This window comes from Onychostoma macrolepis, chromosome 19 (assembly GCF_012432095.1).
Source record: "Onychostoma macrolepis isolate SWU-2019 chromosome 19, ASM1243209v1, whole genome shotgun sequence".
Taxonomy (NCBI): Eukaryota; Metazoa; Chordata; class Actinopteri; order Cypriniformes; family Cyprinidae; genus Onychostoma; species Onychostoma macrolepis.
In genome coordinates, this window is record NC_081173.1 from 20838408 (window position 1) to 20859174 (window position 20767).

At 36.8% G+C, this 20767-nt stretch overlaps 1 protein-coding gene across 2 annotated transcripts in view; it reads left to right on the plus strand.

The window, feature by feature from the left end:
- Nucleotides 1-20767, plus strand: part of kcnh8 (potassium voltage-gated channel, subfamily H (eag-related), member 8) — a 90302-nt gene that overhangs the window by 50853 nt on the left and 18682 nt on the right. For both annotated transcript variants that reach the window (XM_058752740.1, XM_058752739.1), the window contains exons 4-8: nucleotides 2068-2198; nucleotides 2294-2528; nucleotides 3473-3630; nucleotides 12332-12536; nucleotides 15754-15972. In XM_058752740.1, coding sequence (XP_058608723.1) covers nucleotides 2068-2198; nucleotides 2294-2528; nucleotides 3473-3630; nucleotides 12332-12536; nucleotides 15754-15972 — 948 coding nt within the window. The remainder of the gene's footprint in view (nucleotides 1-2067; nucleotides 2199-2293; nucleotides 2529-3472; nucleotides 3631-12331; nucleotides 12537-15753; nucleotides 15973-20767) is intronic.

Here is a 20767-nt window from a genome sequence, read left to right on the forward strand (position 1 = left end):
AGTCACAAGCCTCCCGGTTTTCATTCAAAATATCTTAAATTGTGTTCCGAGGACGAACAAAGCTTTTACAGGTTTGGAACGACATGGGGGTATTTTCATTTTGGGGTGGAGTATCCCTTTAATGCTGTTGGATATAACTCAATTCGTTGAATTTTCCTAATAAAAAGACTGTTCAACTCTTAATATTTTGTATTTATACCCTCCCCTTTAAATTCTCTCCGCCCCACATAAAAAAATCCTAATTTAACACACCTCTGCCTGTTTTTTTTTTTGCCATTTCAATTTAATCAAATATCAAAAGAAAAACCCACGATAGTGTTTTCAAGACTTATAAAAAGAAGAACAAAAAATTTGAGAGATACTTATTGCAAATAGTGGCAGTTATCTGCACCTCAGTATTGTAAAACATTATAAAACAGTATGCAATAATTTTAATTTTAATTCAAATTATTAAATGGATGCCACCTTATTGGGACAAAAGCCCTCCCTACACCTACCCTAACCCTACCCAATACTTTATTTTCAACTTTTTGATTATTTCCTTCATTTTTATTAAAAATAAATGCTTTTCTGATGTGATTTGAAATTTGAAAAGGGAGAAAAAAAGTTTGCCAAAAGGCGGATTCGAACCCTGGTTGATCGCGTCAAAAGGAGTATGACACGTTTTACCATCTGCACCACTAGAGCTGATGATTGGCATCCGTCTTTTGTAATGTTGACTAGCCCAATCACACGTTGGTGGGCGGAGTTAGTGTAAATAGCTTCTGCCAACAAGGCTGGCTATTTGCACTTAGTTTAAATAGACACTTCGTATTTCTTATTCCATAGTAAGGGCAATTCATACAGTACATTTAAACTGAGCTACTTTAATACCATCTCCGAACTTTCTACCACGACTCTGCTGTTCTCCCTGCATACCTTGATTGACAGATGTCTCGTCCAGTCAGCGGTAAGTAGTCTATTCTCAAACTGATGGCGCTGTCTCAAACTATACCTACCTCTTCCGGTTTGTCTGATTTGTTGTTGTGTTTTCTGACTTACTTTGTTTTCGGATTTGTTGTTGTGTTTATTTTGTTTTCTGAATTGTTATTTTGTTCTTTAGATTTGCATTTGCATTTGCGTTTGTAATTTGTTTTCAGAATTGTGATTTGTTTTGCACTTCTCAGCCACCGTAGGATGGTTTGGCTTCTTAAAACAATCTATGCTAAACACTTCTGTGCTCCAGTAGGGAATGCATCAACACAGGAAAGAAACCTGCATTTGTCAAACCATTTCATGTGGACTTTCATCTCCAGTCTAGGATGTCCCCTTATCTAACTAGTTCAGTTCAAGGCCTCAAAGACTAAATCAAATGAACCTACTGCAGTATTTAGGAGTCAATCGATCAGCAGAAACAGATGTGTTTAACATGGGAATGAGAACATTCTGGCAGAAGAGCCCCAACTAGCGGAAACCACTGGTGTAAAGCAGGTCACCAGCAGAAAGGAAAGCAGAAAGCTATTCTTGTTTCACATCAGCTTTTGTGTAACAGCAGTATGGAGGGCAATAGATGGAAAACAGGCCACTTTGAATAAAACTACCCTCAATGCATGAAAGTATTAATGAAAAGTCTTTTTCTTCACAAAGCAACAAAAACCACTCTCTGAATTATACACTTTCATTCACCAGTGCAATTATTTTTTCTGTGTAAATAACATTTTTGGAGCAGGAATTCAAGATGTTAGGGGATGATGGCTTGGATGTTTTCTTAGTTACTTGACCATGTGTCTTGCTTGTTTTTTCAAGTATCATACCAATAAGCTCTAGTCAATGTAATGCTGCAAAGCTTGAGTTGTTCAGGTGTTTTATTTTATTTTATTCATTTTGCTTATTTTATTTTAAAATAATTAAAAGAGCAAAAACATGATATACAACAACCTCAGTACCACAGGACTTTGCTTACTGTGTCCTCTGGTGTTGGTGTCTTTATGAATTAATGAAATTTATTTTGTGCAGTGTGTTTTTGTTTCTTGATGGATTGTATCCCACATTGCCCTTGACTTTCATAACAGTCCAACCTTTCCTCAGAGTGCTGCCGCGAGAAGGTCAAAGGCGGGTCTCCGTTTGGCTCCACTCGGCTGCGATCTAGCACAGTTCTCTACCATATTTCAGGACACCTGCATAACCGTCAAAAACAAAGTAAAATCAAACTTAACAAGGTGAGACCATTCAAACACTAAGGGAAGAGAAAAATACAGAAACTGAAAGTCAAAACAGAACCAGTGACTTTAGTAGAATTGTGCTCTCTTTCTAGAATGTTTTTGGTGATCCACCTGCTCTTCCTGAATATAAAGTTGCTGATGCCAAGAAGTCGAAGTTCATTCTTCTCCACTTCAGCACCTTCAAGGCGGGCTGGGATTGGCTGATCCTTCTGGCTACATTCTATGTCGCTGTGACGGTGCCGTATAACGTTTGTTTTATTGGTGATCAGGACTTGACACGTAGCACCACTGTCACTGACATTGCCGTCGAGATTCTTTTCATCATTGGTAAGAGAATTCAATTTTGATCTTTGACATTATATTTAATCAGTCAATTACGTTATATGTTTTTCACTGTGAGCCTGATTATGATTTATGACATTATCTTTGTTCTATTACATGTATGTCTTTACTCATGATTATAATCAGGTCCTTAAATCAATTTCAGGCTCTTTGACTTCTTCCATTAACCCTCTGTGGTACAGCGCTGCCACAGGGCAACATATCATTGTCCTTTAGTTTCCTGCTATTTAGAAAAATTAATTGCATTGTAGGAATTAAAAGGGCAATTTTTACAGAAACAAGTAATATTCTTTAAGACGTTTGACATTTGAGTTTCTCTCCATGACTGATCCTGAACACACATGCTGTGCTCCTCAAATTGTGCTGTTATTTATATTTCCTGCATCTTTGAACTTTGAGCTCAAATAGATTTCTTCTAGATTTCTGAGAGTAATGGATGTTGATCCCATGTGATTTAAATATGAATGAAACATATGTTACTGAATTCAGTTTAGTGTAATACAATAGCAGGATGACCTATAATACATATGTGACCCTGGACCACCAAACCGGTCATAAGGGTAAATTTTTTTGAAATAGAGTAGAATTTTGTAGAATTTTTGTATTGCTACAAATGTACCCAGCGACTTAAGACTGGTTTTGTGGTCCAGGGTGACATATATTTTAACACTGTTCCTGAACTTGATTTTGGCTTTGTGTCCCTGATAATGCCTCTATTTAGAACGCCCGGTTTTCAGATTTGGTGACAGCACATTAATTTTTCATTTTCCTATTGTTAGTCAGCGATAACAGCCTTCTTGATATATAGCTAGCAGAAAAGCATTTTTGCTGTTATAAATGCTTCAGTGGACACACTGTCATTCATTGAGATTATGCTGATGGAGTATATTGTAAAGACGCTGACTCTACTCTGTCTGTTGCTTCGCCAGACATTGTGTTCAGTTTCCGCACTACATACGTGAGTAAGTCGGGGCAGGTGATCTTCGATGCGCGGCAGATCTGCATCCATTACATGACCACCTGGTTCATCATCGACCTGGTTGCCGCTCTGCCCTTTGATCTCCTTTACGCTTTCAAAGTCAGCGTGGTGAGTAATGCATATATTAAAAAATATGTAATGAATGTATCAGGGAAAAAAAATCTGTGTGAGGTTCTGGGAACATGTTTTCACAGCTTTCAAATGCATTTTGAATTTATTACATTTGCATGATTTTGCAGAAAAAGCAGATCCACACATGTGACACATGTACACCCCATCTCTAGTATTTTTGTTAAATATTTTGGCTAACCAGTAACACAACTATGTTTGTTTTTTTCTTTATATAAAAATGGTCAACTTTATAACTTAACTTTAAATTATATTCCAGTTTTAAATGTGCATCTGATTACAGATAGCCTACGTGGGATAACACAAGTTTTGTATTTTAAAGAGAACCAGTTTGAAGGAAGAATAATTAGCTTTTTGGATTAAAAGAATTTTATATGAAATTCGAATGGTATGACAATTAGAGATTAGACTGTACAGAAATTGAAATCTACATGTAACACTAATACACACTACATGCATGTATTGCTGATGTTTTTAACATTTGAGGAAAAAAGTATAACAATAATAATAATTTGCATGGTTTGATGTGATATGAGCTAAGTGATCATTAGATTTAATCACCATTGGTAGTGCAATTTATTGTAATGCTTTTTTCCTTAGTTGGTCAGAACAAAAGTGGCAGACTTGTTACTTACTTTTTCAGATGAAAATATCCAGGAAAATTCTTTTTTGGGTCATATATTCTAAGACATAGGCTAGAATCGGTGATTCCTAAGTACATTATCCACACCGGTGCGGTGACTGACAGCCACACATTCACCTCAAAACATTAGATTCATCCACACTGGAGCCGTACCTACGCACAAACCACGAAAGGAAGATAATTCCCGCAAATAGCTGCAATTGCTGGTTTTCAAACAGAGATGAAAACAATTAAAATTAAATAATTTGTTTTAAATTCTGCAAGTGTATATAAGCATCACAACATTAAAGTTTATGACAAATTTATATTAATTTGTTAAAGACTACATTTAAGTGTTTTTAAATGATTCATGTTTTTAAGATTACTTTTGTTGTCATCTAAAACTTACGTAAAGTTTATCTAAATTAAAAATAGTCAAAATTAAATGGTTAAAATATCAGCCAATATTTTGTTTCCATATACATTTACTTATAAGAGCAAACAACAGCACGCACATCTATCTCAAATGGGTGCTCGACTAAAAACAAGTAGAAGCATATTGAAAATGCAAAAGTCGGCAACACCTAAGCTCAAAAGTATCAAAGAAAAATTTATTAATTAAAAAAAATTCACATAAGGTGTAGCGTTTTGAGCACACAGGCTCTTCATCAGACTCTGATGAAGAGCCTGTGTGCTCGAAACGTTACACCTTATGTGAATTTTTTAATTAATAAATTTTTCTTGATACTTTGGAGCTTAGGTGTTGCCGACTTTTGCATTTTCAATATGCATATACATTTACTTGAAGTTTATCTAAATTAAAAATAGTAAAAATTAGCATGAACAACTAAATATATAAAACAGCCAATATATACCCAGTGTCAGTTGTTGTTTTTTTTTTTAATTGTTTTTTTTTACATATTTTTGCAACATTTCCATAATGTTTTATTTGATATATGAAATTAAGTTGTACTAGCAACCAAGTGTTTTTCAAAGTTGCAGTTTGTTGAATGATCAATTTTGGTAATCTGATCTGTAAACCTCATATCATGTTATGGTTATGTTTTTTGAATGATTATTGTGGTTTTAAAACATTGGTACTGTAAAGTAGCCTAACTTCTACCTAAATGCAATGCTGTCAAAGCATCTTGTACTTCTGTAGCACAAACAGTAGGTCATCATTTTCAGGAATGCATGAACTGATAAAATATATGCCTTGAATGCAATGCAAGATAAAAACATCTGCCAAATATGTAAATAAGTGTAAAGTACTTTCAGTGCATTTCACCATGTTGAAATCCATTTATTGTAGAAGAGCTTCCTCTAATTAACAGCAGAAAATGGCAAAAACATCTGTAGATTTCCACCTGGGCCTGCTTGAACAGTCATACCCAGTCTTGGGTTTTCTGATTTATATTTTAGCACCTCCAGCACTGTATTTAGCTCAGTGATTTGTTTTGCACTTCCTTAAGTGTAAAACAAAATATTGAGCAGCAGCTGGGTGACCCTGAGTGGGTGGACCGTGAAGTCCTTTTGATGACATTATGGATGTAGAACTTTTAATGAGTGATCCTGGGATCAGGTACAAATAAAGATGTATAACAGGCTCTAAAATTGGCTGGCACTGCCTCTGACGACTCCTCTACAAAAGCAAGGGTCACAAGCTCCTGGTTTTAGTTCACAGAAAAAGACAGTCAGCTTTTCTGGCCAATCCAGACTGGCGGAATCGATCAGTGCCACTTGGACACACACACTTACAGTGATGACACATGCAGTAATGAAACCCTGCATCCCTCTGTACAGCAACACACAACGAAAGAGCGCTTGAAATCCACTGTGGCTTATTAAGAGTGGGAGAATGAAATGCAGTGAACTCTACTTGAGTGTTTCTGTAATACAGACCTTGTAGTCTCTGAGATGTTCCCTTAAATCTGCTCCAATTACAGATTGCACCTCTGCTCCTCTGGCATCCCTTTACAACTGCCCTTCAGCTGCACTACACACACACACACACACACACACACACACACAAACATCAAAAGTGAAGAATGATGTTTCTTTTATTTTACTCTCCTCTGTTTTCCTCTCGATTTCCTTTTCGTGTTTGATTCCTGTTCCTTTCCTCTTTAATTTTTTTCCTGGCCAATTTCCATTCCTTTTCCTCTTCCAGTTTTCTTTTTCTTTCCTCTTCTTTCCTCTTTCTATTTCCTTTACCTATACCCACTTTCCATTCTTTTACTTTTCATTTTTCTTTACACTCATTTCTTCTTCTATATTTTCGTATATAAGGCCGATTTCCTTTCCTTTCTTTTCCTTTTCTTTTCCTTGATAATTTGTTTTCTGGCCAATTTCCATTCCTTTTCCTTTCCTCGTTCAATTTTTTTTTCTTTCCTCTGCTTTCCTCTTTCGATTTCCTTATTCTATAATGGGTAGTTTCTTTTCCTTTTAATTTTCCTTCCCTCTTTTTTCCCTTTTCCTTTTGAATTTCCTTTTCCTATTGTGACCACGGTCCGTGTACGTTGCGTTCATTCGTTTTTTGATTTAAAATTGAAAAAAGAAACACGAGAAAACCGCACCATTTTCGTTTTTCGTTTTTTCAAAAAAAAGAAAAAACAAGAAATTGCCTTGATTTGCCGTTCTTACATTCAGGGGTAGAAAATGGATAAACAGCTTGAATGTTCGATTTCCACGTGTGGGCGGAAATGAAAAGCCCCTTTCCACTGATTGGTCAAGCAAGGATCAAATGGTGCCGTCATCATGTCGTCTTCAGTTTTGTGCAACAGAATAAAAGTGTTTATTGCAACTCCTACGTTCATCTCCCTCTCATCAAACAACCAGACTAACAAATGGCTTGACACAAACCATACTGGGGCAGCGCCTAGACAAGGGCTTTACTTCTGTGTAAGCATAGATTCTATACGGCAAATATTAGGTGCTTATTGCAGAAATATGTATGTATCTCAGATCTACAGCCACGTTACCCTTTTAGTCTATTTCTTTGGCGCACCGCACATTTTATTTAGCCGTCCAGTTTTCAAAATCTGTGTGGCAAAGCTGCGTGACATTTACATTATAGTGAAGTGCAGACCAGTATCGATTTTAGTGTGAATCGATTTTAGTGTATCTTATCGTTTTGATTATTATTTTGATTTATTTATTTATTTTTCATAGAGAAGTTTATACGATACTGTCATATAAATGCATTAACACAGCAATTTCATTATGGAATTAGGTTAATGTTTTAAACAAAAACATTTTGAATAGCCTACAGAAATATGGAATGAGTGACAAAATGAAACAATTGGATACTTGAATTATGAAGGTTACATCGCCAGTAGGTGGCGGCAAGTCATTGTGTTGATGAATGAGTCATAGAGTCATCAATTCAACCGATTCGTTCAAAAGCAAATGGGTCATTGAACCACTCGCTCAAGCGATTCATTCAAAGACTCGGATTCATTCAAGAATGAAACGCCTGTGTTTTGTGACTGTTTTGTGTCTAAAATGAAATCAATTTATACTCATTATTAATGAAACTGTACTGTCTAAATTAAAAGTTATGACTGCTGGATATACTAAAATCAATACTGCTCTGCGCTTCACTATAATGTAAATGCATTCGCCCCGTGTTGTCCAGTGCGTCACGCAGCATTGCTACACAGATTTTGATAACTGGACAGCTAAATAAAATGTGCGGTGCGCCAAAGAAATAGACTAGAAGGGTAATGTGGCTGCAGATCCATACATCCATAATACATACATATTTCTGCAATAAGCACCTAATAATTGCCATAGAGAATCTATGACTACACAGAAGTAAACCCCGTTCATTTGTTAGTCTGGTTGTTTGATGAGAGAGAGATGCAGGAGTTGGAATAAACGCTTTAACAGCGGAGGACTCTTATCTGTTACACAGTAGGCTACTGAAGACGACATCATGACGGCACCGTTTCATTTTTGGCATGACCAATCAGTGAAAAGGGGCGTTTAATTCCCTCCCACATGTGGAAATCGAACATTCAAGCTGTTTATCCATTTTCTAACCCTGAATGTAAAAACGGAAAAACAAGCCGATTTCTTGTTTTTTCATTTTTTTGAAAAAACGAAAAATGAAAATGGTGCCGTTTTCTCATGTTTTGGTTTTCAATATTTAATCAAAAAATGAATGAATGCAACGTACACGGACCGACCACTTTCCTTTCCTTTCTTTTCCACTTTTTTTTTTTTTACATTTTTTTAAACTTTTCCTTTCCTGGCCATTTGCCATTCAGTTTCCTTTTCTTCCTTTTCCTCTTATTTCCTTTTCCTAGCCAATTTCCATTCATTTACTTTTCTTTTCCTTTCCCTGTCCTGGTCCATTTCCATATCGTTTGTTTTCCTTTCTTTTTATTCTTTCCTCTTTTAGTTTTTTCCTCTCTTTATCCTTTCCTCTCCTTTCTTTTTATTCCTTTCAATTCTGTTCCTTTTACTCTCTGTCATTACCCTTTCCCTCCTGTCACTTCCTTTCCCTCTTCAGCCACCTACACTTTGTGAGCGGTGTGAGTGTATTAGTTGGTAATACACTGACACATTAGCACATAAAGCTCAGTGTATGAACCCTACCCTATCCACCTCCATTTTCACCCTCCTTATCTAATTTTCAACCAGCTGTTAAGTTCAGCCGTTTTGTTTCTCCACTGACATTAATGTTCATTGGTTTTGCTTCTGAGACCATGATCTCCTGATGTTTATTAATATTTGATTGTCAAGTGAAAGATTGTGGCCATTACAACGTGGATTATTATTTAATGCTGCAGGGACGTGAAAGGCTTGGTTCTCATAGGGTTTGTCTGTCTGATTATAATAAGAGAGGCTGTGATGAATATTGCCAACTAGTTACCGCCTGAAGCTCTAGACAAACTGATCTAATAGCAGTGTGTGCACATCTGTTACTGACCTGGTAGTGTGCATGTGTGAAAGTTCGTGTTCAGGTTAATACAAAGTGTTATTTTTATGTATGTAGTCATAATGAGTCTATAGTTGTGGAATATATATGGGCTATTTAAAACTCTCTCACTTGCTCATTCACTTTAAACCTGCTTTAATACATAAAACATTACACATAAAAGGAATTTATTCCTTCATCCTGCTGAATATATATAGAATAACATGTCTGCAGGTACTAACATTAACTTTCTGAATATATATTTTGGTTTTACACTTTTTATGTTACTTTGCATTTACTGATAAATTAATATAGAAGAAATACTGATGAACTACATGTACTTACAGTACTGCATAAATTTAGTTCCTAGTATTTACATGTCACTATTGTAAAATGTAAAATAAAGTGTTTAATATTTCTTACTGATCATGAAATTCTATTTTACATTATCTTTACAAAAATGTTTTGTCCATATAAAATTGGGATATTTTTTCTTGCTTTGTGACAAATTCAGTTGTATTTTAGAGCCATTAGCTTTGTGCACAAAGGTGTGATTTTGCTCTCCATATTTTCATTTTGGTGTCACTGCATTGAGTTATAGGAGAAAAAAATGCAGGTTGTGCAAGTTGTGATTCATGTAAACATTTTATATATATTTGAATTGCTTGCATCATTCACATTATCAGCAGTCAGACTGTTGTTTTTAGAATTAAAATTAAACCACGGAATGTTTTGGCTGGTATCTCTGTTTTATTTATGTCCGTTTTAAACCCTGAATGATACATTTGACTGTTCTTTGCCAGTTTGACAGTGATGGAGAACACAGTCCTCCAGACCTACAGAAAAGAGGAAGATAATGATTGTTATAATGAAAAACACACATACTTAGGCATTCTGCTTTGTTCTCTGTTGTTTGTATGTTTACAGTGCCCTCCAAAAGTATTGGAACAGTGAAGAAAAAAATGTTCTGTTGGCTGTGGAGTCAAGACATTTGCAAATATGATGAAAAGATGAATATGAGATGAAACTACAAAATGTCACATTTTATTATTAGACGTTTCAACACATACAGTACATGTTTTACCAAATAAAAAGAACAGAACTTTTAGAGTTCATCCCACTCATTGATGTGAGCATAAGTATTTGGATAGTTGAACATAAGGCAGATATAAAAGATTAAAAGCTATTATTTAGTTGCAGATCCCTTGCACACAATCACAGCAGTGAGTCTGTGACCCATAGACATCACCAGACTCTTGGTCTCATGCTTTGAAATGCTTTTCCCAGCCTTTAATGCAGCCAATTCCAATTGTTGCTTGTTTTGGGGAGTTTCTGCCTTTACTCTCCTCTTCAGCTGGTGAAATTCATGTTCAATCGGATTTAAATCTGGAGACTGACTTGGGCAATCTAAGACTTCCTATTTCTTTGCTCTTATAAATTCCTTGACTGAACTGGCAGGTGTTTTGGGTCATTGTCCTGATGCAATATGATGCACTTCCCAATGAATCTGGTGGCATTTTCTTGAATATTGGTAGGCAAGATGGTTTTGTACCCTTCCAAATTCATTCTGCTACTGTCATCAAACATTAAGTCATCAGTAAAGTTGAGAGGGCCTGTTCCAGAGGCAGCCATGCATGCCCATGTCATGACACCACCTCCACCATGCTTTACAGATGAGGCTGTATGCTTGGGATCATTGCAGTTCCCTTTTTTTCTCCACATTTTTGCTTTCCCATCACTTCGATAAAGGTTCATCTTTGTCTCATCGGTCCATAAACACAGTTCCAAAACTCTTCTGGCTCACCTTTGTGCTTTTTTGCAAACTCTAATCTTGCCTTTCTATTTTTGGAGCTGGTCAGAGGTTTGTATCTTGCTGTGTAGCATCTGTAATTCTGTGTCAAAGTCTCCTGAGGACAGTAGATTGTCAGAGCATCACCCCAGCTTTCTGGAAGTTGTTGGTGATTTTACAGACACGTCTTTTAGGATTCATTTTCACAGCTTTTATGATTTGTCTGTCATCAACTGTTGTTTTCTCAGCCGATCAGGTCGTTGTTGGTTGCTGGTGGTTTCCAAACTCTTGATTTCTCCATGCCCTTTGTTTTTGCTACAGCTCTAATTGACTTCCTCTTTTCTTTTAGCATCCAAATTGTTTGTTTTTCTCTCAAAGTCAGCTCCCTCGTCTTCATCCTGGTTTGTGTGTGTCATCATCAAATGCAAGATTCAGAATGCAGAAGTAATGGATATAACTGATACGACACATTCCCTGCTTTTAATATCTGAAGAATTAATGCAACAGGACACAGCTGATCACTTAGAAAGACCTGTGAGGCAACTGTTCCAATACTTATGCTCACATCAGATAGAGGGAAGAAACTCTAAAAGTGCTGAACGTCTTAGCTGGTAAAACATCTACAGTATGTGTTGAATCACCCAATAATAAAATGTGACATTCTGTAGTTTTGTCTCATATTCATCTTTTAATCATATTTGTAAATGTCTTGACTCCACAGCCAACAGAACAATTTTGTCTTCACTGTTCCAATACTTTTGGAGGGCACTGTATATTCTTCATATCCATCAACTGCAGTCAATTTCTTGTGGTTTATTGTCTTGTTTATTAGTGGGTGGTTTATTTCCTTTCACCTGAGTAAATGTGGTTCTGCATGACGGAGAGAAGAAGAGAGAAAAGATGTTTTATACCACCATAATTGGCCCAAATGTCTCTCAGTCTAATGATGATCTCTTAAATATTTTAATCCCAGTTGTCTCAGAGCTCGTACCTGCATGCTACACCATTATTCAAGACATCCGTGACCTCTAAACATCTTCTAAGAGATGTTTTTGTTTACTGCTTTATTTTACATTTTCCCTCTGTATTCACTTGCTAAAAGAACCATTATATGAAGATGGTTTTGACTGTGGTTATACTGTAGGTTTACAGTACCGTTGCAGTACTTCAGCAAAAATGTATTAATGGAATCCATCCTGTTGTGTTGTTTAATTAGGTTTTAACTGATTTGGATTTACTGCACTCATTTAACCTGACAGGCACGTGCCCTTCACAACCCTCAAATGCACTCGCATACAGAGCAAATCCTTGACAGTTAATGTGTTTCCCCTTTCCCCTCTGCCAGGTGTCAGTGGTGCATCTGCTAAAGACCGTGCGCCTGCTGAGGCTCCTACGTCTGCTGCAGAAGATGGACCGCTACTCCCAGCACAGTACGGTGGTGCTGACCCTGCTCATGTCCATGTTTGCACTGCTGGCTCACTGGATGGCCTGCATCTGGTACATCATTGGCAAGAAGGAGGTGGAGAGCAACCCAGACACCTGGGATATTGGTGAGACCAGCACACAAAATTGACTCATTGACTCACAGACAGAATGTGAGATAAAACCTAGGCTTGTTAGAAAAACATGCTTCCTGCATTTTATCAAAACTCCAAAAGCATACCAATACATACAGTTCACTGCAGTTTTCAACTGAAATTAACACTAGTAGCAGTAAAACACCAACATAATGTGCTCAGACTTCAAAACACTTTTACCATGGTACGTGGTTTATAAACAAAAACACATTTTACTCTTGTATGAAGCAACCAGTGCAATGTGTACAGTATGTCTTTTCTGACATAGTAAACTTGCTTGGTAGCTCAACTGATACAACATTGCACTTGCACTCAGGTATGTATTCTGTGAAACACTAATCACAACGTTAAATAAAAGAGCACAAAGACTTGCAGAAGCAAGCTAAAATGGCGTTGATGCTTCAGCCAATGTGCTTTTAACTTACATTGTGTTTTGTTAATACTATCGGTTAGGTGTAATGTAGGTTTTGTTGTCAGTGGTATGTTATTTTTAATCACGATAGAGCAATAACCTTTTAGCATGACTCACCGAACATTTCAGAAATGTACAACATCTAGCATTTCCAGATTAATTCAAAAACATTTTCATATTCACATTTATGCGTTTGATAAAAAACATACTTAGCATCACTCACTGTAATATCACTCATTTTAATTTGAAAGCGTCGTGAAATGTGCAATAAGCACTGTAATAATATTTAGCAGAAATGTCGCCACAGGAAAGTTTCTCCATTTTCCATTATTACGCCCTGTTTCAAACTTTCTAAGAAATGGCATCATTTACCCTCAAGTCCAAAGCTGTATGACTTTATTTCTTATGTGGAACACAAAAGAAGATAATTTGAAGAATGTTTCAGATGTTTTTGTCCATACAATAGAAGTGTTGTCCAAGTTATTTTGGACCCTATTGACTTTAATTATATGGCCAAAAAAACACTGAAACATTTTTTTAAAAATCATCTTTGTTTTTGTTTTTGGTTTACACAAAAGAAAGTAAGTCAAACAGGTTTGGAATGACATGAAAATGAACGACTTTCATTTAGAGATGAACTATCCCTTACATTTTTTTATTATTAAACTGAAGCAGTATTGAACAGTGTTTTAATTGATTCGGTGAAAGTCTGGGTCTCTTAACTTTAATCAAAGCAGAATTGAATCTTATTGAAATACTTCATTTGGGCTTTGAATGGATTTGTTAAAGTTGCATTATGGACATAATATGAATTGATTTAATCTGATGTGTTTGGAGTGAGACAGAGAGAGAGAGAGAGAGAGCGATGAAGACATCAAGCGATAATGGAAGGCAGAATTTATAGTTACAGAAGAAGAGTGATAAGCCTGACACTGTAAAATGGTGTTATGGACAGTGATAGTGGAGGAGAAGGAAGATGGGAAGAATGCACCAGGGACAGCAAGCAGCCAAGTGAGTGAAAGAGTGAGCGAATGGCAAACAAAGCAGTCACCCAGACGTTGTGCCGCAGGCCTCTCTCTCCATCTTGACTGCAGGAGGGGCTGTAATTAGGCCCAGTGTGCTGCTCTATGGTCCGTAATGACGGATCGCTGTGAAAGTACCAGCGTTCCCATCGCCCGTTCCCCGATCAGTATTGATGGAAAGCTGCTGCTTCCCCTCGGCATCCGACCACTGACCCCCGGCCTGCTCTGATGGGCAGTTACTATAGCAACACTGAGCTGGAATCTCCTCTGTGGTACCCTGTTTTAGATAGTGTAGAATGTGGAAACTGATGGGTCCCTCCTTATCAGCAAACACAAAGATTGTTTCATGAAGAAAGCGACGTGTTTGATGAACTGCTTTCCAAACAATTGTTGTTAGTGGAGAACTGTTTTCAAGACACTCTGTCCTTTTTTTTTTCTTTCAAATTTGGCATTACCGTGTTACATCAATGATTCGGATTGAAATCGTATGGTGAAGAATGAATGTTATTCATAGTGTTTACATGGTTTACATAGCACTTCTTTGTTAATGCAGTGCTGTGAACAGCTGTTGTTTTTCGGTATTGAAACTTCTAAATTCATATGATTTTCTTTCTTTAATGGAATATAAAACGAGGTAATTTTAAGATTGTTCATTCTACTTTTTTATACAATAAAAACTGTTTTTAATTTAAAAAAACTACAACAATAAGTTGCTTTTCAGATTGATAAATAAACTGGCATCTCTAAAACTGTTTAATTAAAATTGATGTTAAATAAATTTAGGAATATATGTAACAAAGTAATTACTTTCCAGATTCACAAAAAAGACATAAACTAGTTCAAAAGTCTCTCATGCTCACCAAGGCTGCATGTGATATCAAAAACATGGTAAATAAAAATAATATAGATAACTATTATTAGAATTTAAAATGACTGTTTTCTATATTAATATATTTAAAAGTGTAATTTATTCCTGTGATAACAAAGCTACATTTTCAGCAGCCATTACTTTAGTATTCAGTATCATATCATCCTTTATTCTAATTATTCTATGTCAATTTGGTGCTCAAGATACATTTCCTATGTTTGAAACAGTTGTGCTGCTTAATATTTTTCTGTAAACTGTGACACTTTTTTTGAGAATTCGTTGATGAATAGAAAGTTCAAAAGAACAGCATTTATATTAAACAGAAATCTTTGGTAACATTATAAATGTCTTCACAGTCACTTATGATCAATTTAATGCATCCTTTAATGCATTTTTTTAATAATATAAAAAAATATCTTACTGACCCCAAACTTTTTAACAAACGTGTATGTAAAATTTACATTACATTTTTGTTTAAAATATTAAATTAGTGAAATGTGATTAATCTGAACACACGCCCAAAACCTTAACCAATAACCAAAACATATCCAAATGTTTTTTAAAACAGTTTCTCTATGATCCTGTTGCAGAGGTTAACGGCTCACTGGACGTCCGCTTAACAGCCATGAAACAGGTCACTGTATGCAAAGGAGTAGCGTGAACACATTGTAAAAAAGCTATTTTTGTGTTCCACAAAAGAAAGAAAGTCATACGGTTGATTAAATAATGACAGAAATTTCCTTTTTAGATGAACCATTAATTCCTTTAACCATTGCAGTACGTGCTAATTTTCCACCATACGGACACATATGACACTGATACATAAACACATTTCAGTGTGAGATTTTAATTAGATCTCACATTCTCTTCTTTGTCTTGCTCTCTCAGGTTGGCTGCATGAGCTCGGGAAGCGGTTGGAGTCTCCATACGAGGGGGTGAGCATGGGAGCGGTCAACAGAACGCTGAGCAGTGGACCGTCTTTGCGGAGCATCTACATCGCAGCGCTGTACTTCACCCTCAGCAGCCTGACCAGCGTGGGCTTCGGAAATGTCTCTGCCAACACAGACGCAGAGAAGATCTTCTCCATCTGCACCATGCTCATTGGAGGTGTGTGTGTGTGTATGTATGTGTGTGTTTGCTGAAAGGTTGAAGTTTAGGAGATATTTTTAGATATATTTGGAGGTAGAACAAATTTGGATTGTCATTAGGATCCAAAAACTGGAGGCTGTATGTGTCTGCTGCTTATTTAGAAACCAAAAACAAGGTTGAATCCCTCTGAATCCCTTTTAGTTTGTACAAGAGAAAAAAACTTTTAGATATTTGTAGAAAATACATGTGTATACTCCAAAACTTCGCATAATAGATGTATATGGGTCAATATCACTGTAGGGTGCCTTTCGGTGTCCTGTACATAAAAATGACTATGAAAGGGTGTGTTATATTAGGATAAGTTTTTATATTCATAACAAAAGCATGAGAGAAAATATTTAAAAAAATATATATAACAATATAACTAAAAATATAATAAAATACCTAACTACATAATACTATTATTGTTAGAAATTGCAACAAAATAAAAATAGAAATATAAACTTTTGAACTGCGGGTTTTGTCTGTCCAGAGGAGAACTGGCCCCCCAACTGAGCCTGGTTTCTCCCAAGGTTTTTTTCTCCATTCTGTCACAGAGGGAGTTTTGGTTCCTTGCCGCTGTCGCCTCTGGCTTGCTCAGTTGGGGACACTTAATTTCTAGCGATTATCGCCGATTTGATCGCACAGATACTATTTAAACTAAACTGAGCTAGACAATGACATCTCTGAATTCAATAATGAAATGCCTTTAACTGAAAATTGAGTGTTTAATCTTATCATTATACATTACTGACACTCTGTCCTCCAATTTGATACTGTTAAGTGCTTTGACACAATCTGTATTGTTAAAAGCGCTATATAAATAAACATGACTTGACTTGACCAGTAGAATACAGTCAAATCATAAAAAATTTTTTTTTGTTCTCTATTAATATTTTGTCAAATTTTTAGTTAAACTCAATTTGAGTGTATTGATCATTTGATAATAAAAATTATATTTTTATTTAATAAAAAAGTAGAGTTTGTCCATGTCCCTTGAATGGTTGTCCACCCTGTCATGTTGGGAAATCCGCCCATTTAAGAAAAGGCCATCCCCTTTAGTGACATCAGGACAACATATTTTTTGTCTCTTCAGTGGCAGGAATTTCAACGGCTGAGGTTGAATAAGTTGGTGACTTTTCAAATGACAAATTTGCTTTTCCCAAGCTTAACATGTCCACCCTGTCGGCATAAAATATGCCAGAAGTGATTAGAATACAGTATTTTCAAAATATGTAAGTTTAAATTTACCAAATTCTCTTCAACAACCAGACTAAATATTTAGCTAGTCACAGTTTGTTGTTAGCTAATATGCTAATTGAATCTCAAAATGCCCACCCTGCCGTTGTTCTAAAATGTCCACCCTTTCTGCCACTTAGACTCGATAGAGTGGACATAAACATGACAGGGTGGACTGAATGAAAATGAATGGGGAGGGGGCGGTACAGCAATGTGATTGAGGATGTAATTATATTATTTATTATTATTATATTATTTTTTTTAGAACTTGAATAAATGTTTCATTTTCATATTTTGTCATGATTTGTGTGTTTTGCATTATGTTTCCACACTGTCATGTGCTGGTCCACCGTCATCTTGATATTTTACAATAATATTTAAAATAATAATTCAATCATATCTGTATAATCCAGTGTGTGCAATAGCTAGGTGTGGGGTCAATAACATGCAAACAAAAAACTGCATCCAAATATCACAGTTTTCTCCAAATTTTATGTGTTACTAATTTGAAAGCAAACAAATAACCCTGTTTAGGAAAGGGACATACCTTTAAGAAAACATAATTTGCATCTTAATTTTGCAATGAAAACGTATTTAACAGTAATATACAGGTGCATCTCAATAAATTAGAATGTCGTGGAAAAGTTCATTTATTTCAGTAATTCAACTCAAATTGTGAAACTCGTGTATTAAATAAATTCAGACTGAAGTAGTTTAAGTCTTTGGTTCTTTTAATTGTGATGATTTTGGCTCACATTTAACAAAAACCCACCAATTCACTATCTCAACAAATTAGAATACTTCATAAGACCAAAAAAAAAAAAAAACATTTTTAGTGAATTGTTGGCCTACTGGAAAGTATGTTCATTTACTGTATATGTACTCAATACTTGGTAGGGGCTCCTTTTGCTTTAATTACTGCCTCAATTCGGCGTGGCATGGAGGTGATCAGTTTATGGCACTGCTGAGGTGGTATGGAAGCCCAGGTTTCTTTGACAGTGGCCTTCAGCTCATCTGCATTTTTTGGTCTCTTGTTTCTCATTTTCCTCTTGACAATACCCCATAGATTCTCTATGGGGTTCAGGTCTGGTGAGTTTGCTGGCCAGTCAAGCACACCAACACCATGGTCATTTAACCAACTTTTGGTGCATTTGGCAGTGTGGGCAGGTGCCAAATCCTGCTGGAAAATGAAATCAGCATCTTCAAAAAGCTGGTCAGCAGAAGGAAGCATGAAGTGCTCCAAAATTTCTTGGTAAACGGGTGCAGTGACTTTGGTTTTCAAAAAACACAATGGACCAACACCAGCAGATGACATTGCACCCCAAATCATCGCAGACTGTGGAAACTTAACACTGGACTTCAAGCAACTTGGGCTATGAGCTTCTCCACTCTTCCTCCAGACTCTAGGACCTTGGTTTCCAAATGAAATACAAAACTTGCTCTCATCTGAAAAGAGGACTTTGGACCACTGGGCAACAGTCCAGTTCTTCTTCTCCTTAGCCCAGGTAAGATGCCTCTGACGTTGTCTGTGGTTCAGGAGTGGCTTAACAAGAGGAATACAAGAACTGTAGCCAAATTCCTTGACACGTCTGTGTGTGGTGGCTCTTGATGCCTTGACCCCAGCCTCAGTCCATTCCTTGTGAAGTTCACCCAAATTCTTGAATCAATTTTGCTTGACAATCCTCATAAGGCTGCAGTTCTCTCAGTTGGTTGTGCATCTTTTTGTTCCACACTTTTTCCTTCCACTCAACTTTCTGTTAATATGCTTGGATACAGCACTCTGTGAATAGTCAGCTTCTTTGGCAATGAATGTTTGTGGCTTTCCCTCCTTGTGAAGGGTGTCAATGATTGTCTTCTGAACAACTGTCAGATCAGCGGTCTTCCCCATGATTGTGTAGCCTAGTGAACCAAACTAATTTGTTGAGATAGAGAATTGGTGGGTTTTTGTTAAATGTGAGCCAAAATCATCACAATTAAAAGAACCAAAGACTTAAACTACTTCAGTCTGTGTGCATTGACTTTATTTAATACACGAGTTTCACAATTTGAGTTGAATTACTGAAATAAATCAACTTTTCATGACATTCTAATTTATTGAGATGCACCTGTATATGTCCATGACAGGGTGGACATATCTTATGGTTTATGCTTCGAATAATGGCCCATAATTATCTAAAAAAATGTGTGGGAGTCCTCTTCCACTCCTCCATGACGACATCACAGAGCTGGTGAATGTTAGAGACCTTGCGCTCCTCCACCTTCCGTTTGAGGATGCTAAATAGGGTTTAGGTCTGGAGACATGCTTGGCCAATCCATCACCCTTACCCTCAGCTTCTTTAGCAAGGCAGTGGTCATCTTGGAGGTGTGTTTAGGGTCGTTATCATGTTGGAATAGAAGGGAGGGGATCATGCTCTGCTTCAGTATGTCACAGTACATGTTGGCATTCATTGTTCCCTCAATGAACTGTAGCTCCCCAGCCCCCCAGCCCCTGACCATGACACTCCCACCACCATGCTTGACTGTTGGCAAGACACACGTGCTTGACACCATCTGAACCAAATAAGTTTATCTTGGTCTCGTCAGATCACAGGACATGGTTCCAGTAATCCATGTCCTTAGTCTGCTTGTCTTCAGCAAACTGTTTGCGGGCTTTCTTGTGCATCATCTTTAGAAGAGGTTTCCTTCTGAGACGACAGCCATGCAGACCAGTTTGATGCAGTGTGCGGCGTATGGTCTGAGCACTGACAGGCTGACCCCCCACCCCTTCAACCTCTCCAGCAATGCTGGCAGCACTCATACGTCTATTTCCCAAACACAACCTTTGGATATGATGCTGATCATATCAGTCTTGTTAAACCGCTGTATGGTCTTGGCCACTGTACTGCAGCTCAGTTTCAGGGTCTTGGCAATCTTCTTATAGCCTACGCCATCTTTATGTAGAGCAACAATTCTTTTTTTCAGATCCTCAGAGAGTTCTTTGCCATGAGGTGCCATGTTGAACTTCCAGTGACCAGTATGAGAGAGTGAGAGCGGTAACACCAAATTTAACACACCTGCTCCCCATTCACACCTGAGACCTTGTAACACTAACGAGTCACATGACACCGGGGAGAGAAAATGGCTAATTGGGCCCAATTTGGACATTTTCACTTAGGGGTGTACTCACTTTTGTGACCAGCAGTTTAGACATTAATGGCTGTGTGTTGAGTTATTTTGAGGGGACAGCAAATTTACACTGTTATACAAGCTGTACACTCAATACTTTACATTGTAGCAAAGTGTCATTTCTTCAGTGTTGTCACATGAAAAGAAAATGTGAGGGGTGTACTCACTTCTGTGAGATACTGTATGTATATACATAAAATATACATATTATATATATATAAAAAGTAATAATCAATATCTGTGTAACTGCATATGTTTATGTATGTTTGTCTGTCATTAAATAGGACGATATGAGGTCACACCATCTGTTTGTATTTAGAATTCATGGCCTTTATTTTGTGAAATGTCACCCTTCGCCTTGGGGCAGTTC